Source organism: Adiantum capillus-veneris, chromosome 13, assembly GCF_014529385.1.
Source record: "Adiantum capillus-veneris isolate H3 chromosome 13, ASM1452938v2, whole genome shotgun sequence".
NCBI classification, from domain to species: Eukaryota; Viridiplantae; Streptophyta; class Polypodiopsida; order Polypodiales; family Pteridaceae; genus Adiantum; species Adiantum capillus-veneris.
Window position 1 is genome coordinate 113,360,829 of NC_140943.1, and position 10,651 is coordinate 113,371,479.

General features: G+C 43.6%; 1 protein-coding gene across 2 annotated transcripts; it reads right to left on the minus strand.

Moving 5' to 3' along the window:
- Positions 1-2,319: 2,319 nt before the first annotated feature.
- LOC147444677 (eukaryotic translation initiation factor-like protein) lies at positions 2,320-7,260 on the minus strand. Of its 2 annotated transcripts, none has more exons than XM_086527212.1 (7): positions 6,911-7,260; positions 6,543-6,653; positions 4,438-6,220; positions 4,151-4,362; positions 3,557-3,593; positions 3,382-3,461; positions 2,320-3,257 (listed from the first exon to the last, which is right to left on the minus strand). In XM_086527212.1, exons 2-7 carry the CDS (start codon positions 6,632-6,634, stop codon positions 2,654-2,656), a joined length of 2,808 nt encoding a protein of 935 aa, XP_086383338.1. In that variant the 5' UTR covers positions 6,635-6,653; positions 6,911-7,260; the 3' UTR covers positions 2,320-2,653. The 2 variants fall into 2 exon arrangements, with proteins under 2 accessions (XP_086383338.1, XP_086383337.1); XM_086527211.1 differs by having other exon boundaries at positions 2,320-3,260.
- Between the last annotated feature and the right edge of the window lie 3,391 nt (positions 7,261-10,651).

The following is a 10,651-nucleotide window of genomic DNA, read 5'->3' on the forward strand; positions in this document are numbered from 1 at the left end:
ATTACTCAACATGACTTTGCATTCAATTTCTTCGATCCATTAAATCAAAAGCAAGGATCACTTGTGCCATCTCCCATGGAGGATTTTGTGTACTCGTTTCCTTGTTACTGGGTTGAAATGTAGTTGTCCTCTTGTCTTTTGAAATTTGTGGCAAGAACCCTAAGCTACATAAACATCCAAAGTTCTCAATGTACCTAGTTATGCAATTCAATGGAATTTCTCTCCCCTTCTGTCCTTTCCAAATGCTTGCCCCCTCCAAATTGGAAGGATTGACAAAATTTGCAATTGTTATTCTTTCTATATTAATCCCTAGTGTCACTCACTAATAGTGGTAGCACTCTTTCAAGAACGTTTTCACTTAGTCTTGGCATATTTCAACAATTTGAATGGCAACCTTTCTTGCCTTTGCTTTCTCCACACTAATTGCTTGATCTTGCGCACACTTTCTCTTCTCGAGAGGTTTTCACAAATGACGTAAAAATGCACACTATGGAGATCATGAATCCTTTCCTCTGTAGTAAACTTTCCAAAAGAAAAATTTCCTGAAGTTTGGAAACATTTGCCAACCTAAAACACTAAACATATACCCATGAGAGAGAGAAAATTCTAAGTTATGGGTTGAAAGATTAGTTCACATTGTCTTGGCTACTATTTGAAACAAGAATCCAAATTTCCTGTTTGTCTGAATAGGAAGTGAGAGATCATCATCGCAATCATGCATAGCTTGGTCAATGTGTATGGCGTCCTTACATCACTGCTCAAAAGTAGGTGTAGGTTTGTTCAGAGCTAGCCATCTAGATTTCTGTCACATTCTAGTATTGGAAGGACACATAGCTACTCGATGTGCTAGAAAAGTGCTTTGGGAATCCAATTATAGGCTCCATGGGAAGTTGTATGGCTCTCATGAGGCGTAAGCAGATCGTAACTAGAGGTGCAATCTCTTCTTCAAAAGGGATTTATGGTTCTCATTAGCGGACCACGAGGTGGGGCAGACTTGGAACCACTGTGGACAATTAGAGGAGCCACATACCTCACCAAGATCAGTGCTTAAAAGAGGTAAGTCCGTCCAATCCCCAGCTGCACAAAGCAAGTCCTGCTCAAATAGAAATCCCACATAGCAGCAGACAAAACAACGAGGATAGCAAAGTACAATGATAAAATGTTGAAAAGCAAGATCAAGGGCGAGAGCAAGGGCACAAGGAAACTGTAGAACAGGAATGAGTGGCATGAGACAAGAACGAAGGATCAAGGCAATGGTGGAAGTAGCAAAAGGCAGCACAGCCATGCGATGTCAGGCGCCTGCACAATGTGTACGAATACCAAGAGCTTCATCAAGTGTCATTCAAGACAAAGCCCAAATTAAAACACCATCTTGGAGATGCCACATACTACAATCCACCATAGCAATGAGCAGATCACCATAGAGATTGGAGGACTCGCGAAACAAGAAAGCTGTGACATGAAATAAAGCTGAAAACAGGGACAACTTTGCATGTTACGGGTTCAGGTATCGTAAAGCCAAGGCCCAATTCACTAAGAAATCAGAGGCAAACGCCAAGCCAAAAAAATGTGAGACTCACTCTGTGGGCTTTACACATCTATCACCATGTCCTAATGCAAAGAGACTAACAAATAATTCTAATTACAATGGACCTCACCTAATCCCCAAGAAATGCATTGCATGGAATGTTGAGGCTTTCAAGGTCTTCCGCAAAGACCTCTGGCATCGTTGGGCCTTGAATTGTTTCGAGAATTACCTACATCTACTCAATAGGAATTTCACCATCATTGCTCAAAACATGTCCACAGGAATCCAAACGATAGACAAGCTTATTATCCTTAAAAGGCAGTCACAGGCACCCCCAAGAGCTTCAACTCAAATTAAAAATCCTTCACAAACTTACCTCGGGCCAAACTTGTTCCATCTCAACAAAAGGAAGCTGACAACTTTCCTTAAAGGACTGACACATGCATTAAGCGCCAAGAAATAAATGATACTGGGTATGCGCTTCGTTGCTCATTGCGCTTGCTCCAACACACAATCCTCAAGTCACACACCTTAACTTCTAAGCCTAGAAGACCTTTCCTTGGGTTAAACATCTTCTGCCTCCACACAAGGCAGTTAACAAAAGTGATAAAACCAGGTTGGGTATTGTCTGCCTCTTCATTGAAGAGTTACCAGGAGGGCATCCACATCAATACACACCGCTTTAAACTTCTGACCAAAAAAATAACATTGCACATTAGCAACTTGTACGTCAAGCAGATCACCAAACAGCACAGCTCTGCCGTGGGCACTCTACATTATCATCTACACGATAAAGGCAACTGAGATATGTACATGAAATAAATGTTTACAGCAGAGTCATAAAAATATGTTATAAGACCTGAAAACAATTCGGTACACAGATGTTTCCAATGCCTGAGAAACACAATGTCTAAATCGAAAGCATTCACCAGTGCTACATGTCCAAGCGGCTTCAGAATCTCAAAAGTCACAGAATCTCACACCCATAAAGTAGCGAATGGCTTTCGTAATATGTCAAACCTTAACACAACTAAAAGAGTCCTTCGCGAAGGACAACAGAAATTCTTTCCAAAGGCCCTCTAAAGTTCTCTAGAACAAATGAACAGCTTTCTGACCTCTAACATCTTAAAAAGCACTTGTGCGCCGGTATCCCGCTTGGACGCCAGAAACATGAAAGTCTCGAGGTCCTGGTGAAACAGCCTCTGTCAAACGAGAAAATGGCACATCCACCTTGCGAACTCCAGGTGTCTCGGGACCCATTCCAAAGCCAGGCCCTGGTGTCCTCGGTCCAGGTGACCTCTGGCTAGCATATCCTGGTGTGCTTGATCCAAAGGAAGTTGACCTAGAAAATGCTTGAGCAAGTTCAGCAGCTGACTGAATAGGGCGCCCACCTCCCCCCGAGGAAATTTCTCCTACGGGCACAGGACTTTGAGGCACCTCCACAGGTCGTCTCCAGCTCTCTTGCTTGTCCACGTCTGGCCTATCTGACTCTCGTTTCTCCTGATGATGCCGATGCTCAGATCCTCTGCGTTCATCCTTCTTCTCAAAATCAGCAAGTTCTCTTCTGCCTCGACTGTCTAACCGCTCCAATCGACCACTGTCTTGCCTCCCCATTCTGGTCTCATGCTGGTCTGCTCGCCTACTTCTCTCATCCAGCTTCTCTTGCTTCTCAGTACCATAGCCTAGACTTCCACTGCTCGTACGATTTCCCTCAATAGGTGTGCGTACACTGCTGCTTACATACAAGATAAAAGACTGATGATGAACACCTTTGTAATATCTGAGGATGTATGAGATGAAAGCCATGCTGAATTTGACATTTGAGGAATTTGAAGAGCAAGACCATTGCATACCTTATAGGTGAAGGTGCAGAACTAGGAGTCACGTCTGTCCCCACAATCACAGACTCGTCAACTCCGCGCTCTTTCAAAACCTAAAGTTTAAATTCACCCATACTCATCTTAGTACACACAGCACAAAACTAATGATGAAAATTTTGACCTTCTAAACTGGAACGACAACACATACCAATTCTCTTGGGCGAGCTCCACCAAAAACAGACATCCTGGTTACAAAAGAAATGTGAAATTGCTTCGTTAATCTCCTTCGTGAAATTGAACAATTTCCTCCATATGATTCAAAAAAGCAACAAGCCAAAGGATGACTACTACAATCTATGTAATTTAAGGATGTCAAGGCTACAAATTACATGGATAAAGAAAAGCCCAAATTCGGTAGTGACAAAAAGCACTCAGACTTATTCTCATGAGACAATACATGTTTTACTGATTATTCCATGCCTGGTCCTTTGAATGCAGTTTTCCTAGATAGTGCATAGGGCCAGTGGCAAACTCATCAATCCATTAATGTGTGCCACTGACTGTACAGACTACATACTAAATGGGAGTGAGTGTACAACAAATATGAACTCCCCCTCCCCAAGACACAGACACAAGAGCATCCATTTGTATAAACAGCACATTTGCAGTGGGCAACTGCCTCTAGCATAACCAGCCAATATCATGAAAAAAGCCAGTGTAAACCAGCCATGACCACCGCCAGCATACAGCACAGAAAAATGAAGGAACTCCAAATGAACAAAAGTATCGTAGGATGCTATACCTTTCCTTTACCGACCCGCTGCCTGCAGGCACAAACTCAACAGGCTGCGAACGTGGTTTAAGGCTAAGTTTAGGTCTCTCAATTATCCGCACAGGCTCCTCAACTCCCTCATTGATCACTGAAGCTGCAGTCACAGATCCAGAACCTGCAGCACCCTCAATCCGAGACAGACCCGTGGACTGGACATCCTCAAAACCTTCGTAAGAAACTTCCTGATGTACACATAAATATCAATAAAACAAAAATTGTGAACATAATACGATCACTGAATCCAAAATATATGTAACCTGAACAGATTCTTCCAGTGGATCAGCTTGCACGGGTTTTGTTCGAGGTAAAAGCTTAAGCTTTGGCCGCTCAACAAGATTTCCCTTCCCATCTTCAACAGACAGGTTTGCAGAACCAACAATATCAAGAGTTGGCGGGCGAACACTTCCGGGAGAGAGCAACCGCCCAGGATGGCTCTGGTCAACCTCAGAAACTCTGCTTCTATCATGAAAGCGTCCACCTCTGGCAGACTCTGACACTTCCTGAGAGAAATCGTCCCTGCTATTAAAATAAGGAGAGTTCATATACCCAATGTCCTCCTGACCAGACACATGATAGGGGCCATCAACATGTAACCCCCTCTCTATCTGATGTTCTGAACCATAAGACCTCTGTGGAAGACCATAATCCTTATCTATAACAACATCATAGCCTGACAAACCTCTCCTTTCAAACTCAGAGGACAGCCCCTTGCTCGCATCAATAGGGCTCCCCTCTCCATACTCTCGTCTCAATGAAGGTTCAAGCCTCACCCATCCGGTGTTGCTTTGCACTGTGCTCCTTGCCTCAGAATAAGGCACAGCTTCATTGGTGTTGAATCGATTACCGGTGAGTCTTGAATGACCTGACTCGGGAAGAGCCCCATCCCTAGGTCCTACAAATCTAGCAGGTTCCCTCTGTCCAGTGACGCCCTTTTGACCAATTTCACCGTATGCATGCCTGTCATCCATATACCGGTTCAAATCTGACTGGATACCCCCTCTTCCTTCAAGGTATTGCTCTCTCCTAGTGTCTTGAGGATTCCCTTTATCAACACTAAGCCTGGTGTCCCTCACAGAGAGAGTGTCAATTCCTCGACCTGACTCGATGTAACCAGCTCGGTCAGCATACACAGTCCGGTCATATTCTGTAGGAAACCTTGAGCTGTCGTGAGGAGAATATGCGCTGCCTCCCTCATAAGGGCCACCATAAGATTGACTATAGTCAGCCACATGGATCTGAGTCTCATTTGAAGGTTGTAATATTCGTGAATTCCACTTTCCTGATGACACCTTTTCCAATGCACTAGCTTGAGCAATTCGTGGTGCTGGTGTTTGAAAAGTTCCTCCATCACTGACACCATATTCTGTCAAATATGTTCGACCATAATCTCCATCTCTCCGAGCAGTCCAAACATTTTGCACTCCTGTACCAGATCCCATTACAGTTCCCGGAGTAACAGGTTGCTGGCTCAGACTATTTTGCCTCCAAGGTTGCAAAGGCTCTTGAGTATGATAAGGGCTATGCGGAGGCACATGTTGAGATGAGTAGTGAACAGCATGATCTTGAGTCACAAATAGCTGGGCTGGTGAATCCTGCTGATACATATGAGGTCTACCTGAGGAACCATCAGTTCGAAAAGTAGAAATACCTACAGGTGCTGGACTTGACTCCTCTTGAGGAAGCCTCTCTCTCATATCCACGTGCTTGGAAGAAGTATAGGCTGCCCTGTTTTCTAAAGTGAAACGCTCAGGTAACCTCTCATGTCCAGCCTGTCTTTGCTCATATATTGGCTCTTCATAGAAATCGGAACTTTGCCCTCGTCGATTATGCCCATCTACAGGCTTCCTTTCATCCTCATCATAATTTCTCCCAATGTTAGCAGGATTAGGTAAGTATGAAATCTTTTCTTCGTAAGAGCGTGCAAAATTCCCTGACCCCTGCCTTGAAAATCCTACTCGATCCCCACTGTATCCTCTATGGAGGGAAGAACCCATCCAACCACCGGATCCAGGCCTTTCATGGTTTTTCCTTTCAACGACCCTGTAAATGCACAGAGGGTAAAACACAAGCTAGATGGTAAAAATAATACTACCAACAAAATTCATACTTTAACAAATACAACGCTGCATAATGGGTTTGTTAACTCAGACAGATACAAAAGTTAGACAATAAAAAAAAACATGAGAGAATTCAGTCCAACAAAAATATGCAAACATCAAACTTAAATGCACAAATGTCACGATCAACTCAAATGTTAGGTGCAGCTTCACATGAGTATATATTTAGCCAATGTAAATCACATTTGCAATAGACACGGCTTCGTACAACTTGACATGTCCTTTGCAAAGAGAGAAGTCCTTACATTCCAGGGGCAGAAGGGAGAGGAAGATCCGAAGGGATATTTCCCCCATGAAAGTCTCTCAAGGTCATAGTTGATGACTTCTTCTTCGACATGATGCTAGCTTTCCAAGTTCTGCGGAGCATTCAATAGAATCAGAGGCAGAAATGTGAAAGAGGGAGTTCCATTCATTAGTCCACTCCCACAGGAATCAAAACGTATATTGTCTCCCATTTCCCATACAGGGGAGGGAAAAGCTAAGCCTACACATATTGACATAGCAGTGAGGCAAAAAAATTCAGCCTACTCACAAATGGAAGAAGAAACTCAGAAAGCTCGAGCAGATCAGACCAACAGATAAAAGGTCAAGAGATGGATGCAGCGTGGTGTACCTTGCAGATCAAGAGCTTCTTTCCCTTTGACAAAACGGCAACTGTTAAACAATACCAATCTCCTTCGACCGAGGCTGGAACTGCTCAAAATGCAAAAAAAAATGAAGATCTATGGGCTCCTCTATGGAAGAAAAGGATGGACAGTAGCTGCACAGATTACAAATGCGTTTTACAAAAGGTAAAAAAGCAAAAGAAACTTTGAAAAAAATAAGCCCTAGCTATGGCGTCAAACCAGCTTCTGAGAAGAAGAAGACTTTAGACATCTAAAACCCTAAAATTGCAAGTCAGGCCGCGATCGTGGAGGAGGGGACGCAGAGAAAAACATTACCCCCACATACACTAAATAAAATCTACACTAAAATATATTGCACATCTTGGTAAGACCATAATATTTGTGTGGTCAATGGCCTAGCCTCTTCCCCACGCATAGTGTGTGCAGGTCCCACGTTCGACCCCTAGGGGCAACAACTCAAGATTACCCCTCACTACTTGTACGATACTCCTCCTCACAACTCTTCAATAAAACCCATTAGCGACTAATTCATACAAACTCTTCAGGCAACTTTCTGGCCACAAGTGTTGCTACTCCTGACGTTGTCGCTTCCTCCGACGAGGCCCTCGATTTACTATAGCTACACTTTTGCCTTCACCTATAGATCATCAACCCACCAACTCTTGCACCTCCCACTTCCATAAATTGCCCATCCTATGGAGGGCTTGCCTCCCTCCCTCCCCCCCCCCCCGCCCCCCGCCCTCGCCCTCCCTCCAAAACCACTCCTTGCAAGCTCGTCTTGTCAATCCAAGGGCAAAGATGTCTCCTGCAAAACCTTAGTGTATTGACAGAGCATTCGTAATACACATGGCACCCGTCCACACATGCTTTTTTGCATTCAACTCGCACGCCATCCTAGCCACGTTGATCCTACCACATAGGCATAGGCATGTGCATGTCACAAAAGGCCATGTTAGAAGCACCACATGTATTACCAGAGCTCCGACAATACACGTGGCACCGCTAATGTGAACGTTGGCAGTTAACGTGATGGAATGTTGATGTGGTAGAAATGAATGACGAGAATGTTTACATGGCGCTTTGTCGTGTAGTCACGTGTATTGTAGAAGCTCTGGCAATACATGTGGTTGGTCATATGGCGCCACATATGCACCAACAATGTGAGAATGTGAAGGAAAAGACTCCTTTATAGCGACGTGGCATGCCACATGTTTTTTCCACCATGTGGCGATTGACGTAGATGAGGACATGGGTACCTAGCAATGTGGCACATGTTATGTGTAATGTCAAAGCTAAGGCAATACATGTGGATATTTACTCCCTTCTTTCCCTCCATTTGTCATCAATTATCTTTTTTATGGTATGCTTTTTACAAGAGCTGTGTTTAGAACATACTTTAGAAGTCAATTTTCTTGTAAAAGCAAAAGTACTTTTCCAAAAAGCAAGTGCATTTTTTGACATTTTCTTGAAGAGAAGAACTTCATGATCAAGAATCTATCATCATATGTGAAAATTGTGAAGGTTAAGTAATCTAGTTAAATACTTTGCATGCTTTTTAGCCAATTATAGCATGTAAGCTAATAAGTTTGGTTGAGAAAGAAGATAAGAGAAGGCTATGAAAAGAAGCCAAAAGCTCTTGAAAAAGAGGCAAGTGTGTTTTAACTTATAGTAAATAGACATCCTTACGTTTCGTATGGACATAAAAAGTGAAGGACATGTTTTTAAAAACAAAAGCTACAATTTTTGCAAGACCTACAATTGAGCTTATCATACATCTGTCAAAGTTGATTATGTTGTTGCTTAATCTACAGACCTGCAAAGGTAGAGATGGCATACTTGATGTAGATGACAAAGTGGTTGCTTGTATTCATGAGAGGTGGGAATGTAAGAGGATCCATCTTGGTAGTGAGGGATAGGCTAGATAACAAGCTAATAGCCTACATCCTGTTTTGTCGTATTGAGTTAACACCTCACAGCATACGTCACGAAAGGAATTAGCACATATCTGCAACAAACGATAATACCTCTCTCTCTCTCTCTCTCTCTCTCTCTCTCTCTCTCTGTGTGTGTGTGTGTGTGTGTGTGTGTGTGTGTGTGGGGGGGGGGGGGGGGGGGGGGGGGGGGGGAGAGAGAAAAAATGGCTTCTAGCAAACATGTTTCAGTATTTTAGTGTGTGTGTGTGTGTGTGTGTGTGCGCGCGCGCGCAAATCAAATACAGAGCTTGGGAGGAATTTTAGGCACTTGCAACTCAGGGGAGGAGGCACACAAGGTATGCCACTATACTTCGGCGACTCTCACGACATGGGATAAAGTTGATTATGTTGTTGCTTAATCTACAGACCTGCAAAGGTAGAGATGGCATACTTGATGTACATGACAAAGTGGTTGCTTGTATTCATGAGAGGTGGGAATGTAAGAGGATCCATCTTGGTAGTGAGGGATAAGCTAGATAACAAGCTAATAGCCTACATCCTGGTTTGTCGTACTGAGTTAACACCTCGCAGCATATGTCACGAAAGGAATTAGCACATATCTGCAACAATCGATAATACCTCTCTCTCTCTCTCTCTCTCTCTCTCTCTCTCTCTCTCTCTCTCTCTCTCTCTCTCTCTCTCTCTCTCTCTCTCTCTCTCTCTCTCTCTGTGTGTGTGTGTGTGTGTGTGTGTGTTGGGGGGGGGGGGGGGGGGGGGAGAAGAAAAAATGGCTTCCAGCAAGCATTTTTTAGTATTTTAGTGTGTGTGTGCGCGCGCGCGCGCACGCGCAAATCATATACAGAGCTTGGGAGGAATTTCAGACACTTGCAACTCAGGGGAGGAGGCACACAAGGTATGCCACTATACTTCGGCGACTCTCACGACATGGGATAGAGATGGATAGACTAACCCTATTATCTTACTGTGCCGCACATACACGTATCTTGTGAGGATACAAATCATCTCACTAGATTATATATACTACATGAGTATATTAGACAGATCTAGATTAAGCCTCAGAGCCCAGTAATCTACTTTCTTCGTATCATTGTTCATGGGATGATTCGAAGACCACAGTACTTGGAGATTTTTAAGTCCTATGCCATGAGGAGCCACATAGGACAGCTCAAGGTGTCTTCACAGAGATTGGCGATAGAGATGGGCAGGGCGATTGGTACCTCCAAAGAGAGCCGCATGTTCAAACTATGTTCACTAGAGATAGAGTCGATTAGGACATGTCAAGGAGTACACTAATCAAAGATGCTTGGGGCTCTTTATCATGGAGGTACACAGACTTCAAGATTCACAGATGGCTTCCATAGTGAGGGTGACACCACCAAAGATAAACAACGTCAGAGTACTCACACTACCATCATTACCACATCAACAACTGTTTGGAGATGTCGCCACGGATATCCCTTCTAGAGTAAGATTCCTTGTGAAACCACATTGTAATACGAGAACTAGAGCAAGCCTCTCTCTAAAGACATAATATGTAAAGCCATTTTTATTTTAAGAGGATGTTCCCCATGGGAATGGAACCCAAAGCCATTTTTTAATAAATCTAAGTATAAAGGTCATTTTGTAAAGGAGAGGGAGGATCCTTTGGAGAAGACGGTTGTGTATGAGAGCAAGCATTTGGTACAAATTTGTGATCAGCATAACTCATTAACGGGTTATTGAAGGGGATCGGGGAGCACCACAAATGGAGAGTGAGAGAGAGAAGGAGACACACGACACACAGATATGGGTGGG

What these genes read in the sequence shown, in the direction of transcription:
- LOC147444677 (XM_086527211.1), bottom strand. Translation starts at nt 6,634, where the DNA reads ATGTCGAAGAAGAAGTCATCAACTATGACCTTGAGAGACTTTCATGGG. An exon ending in CACTGGAAGAATCTGTTCAG is followed by an intron (nt 4,363 to 4,437) that starts GTTACATATATT and finishes TGTGTACATCAG; the next exon opens with GAAGTTTCTTACGAAGGTTT. An exon ending in TCTGCACCTTCACCTATAAG is followed by an intron (nt 3,261 to 3,381) that starts GTATGCAATGGT and finishes GTATGTAAGCAG; the next exon opens with CAGTGTACGCACACCTATTG.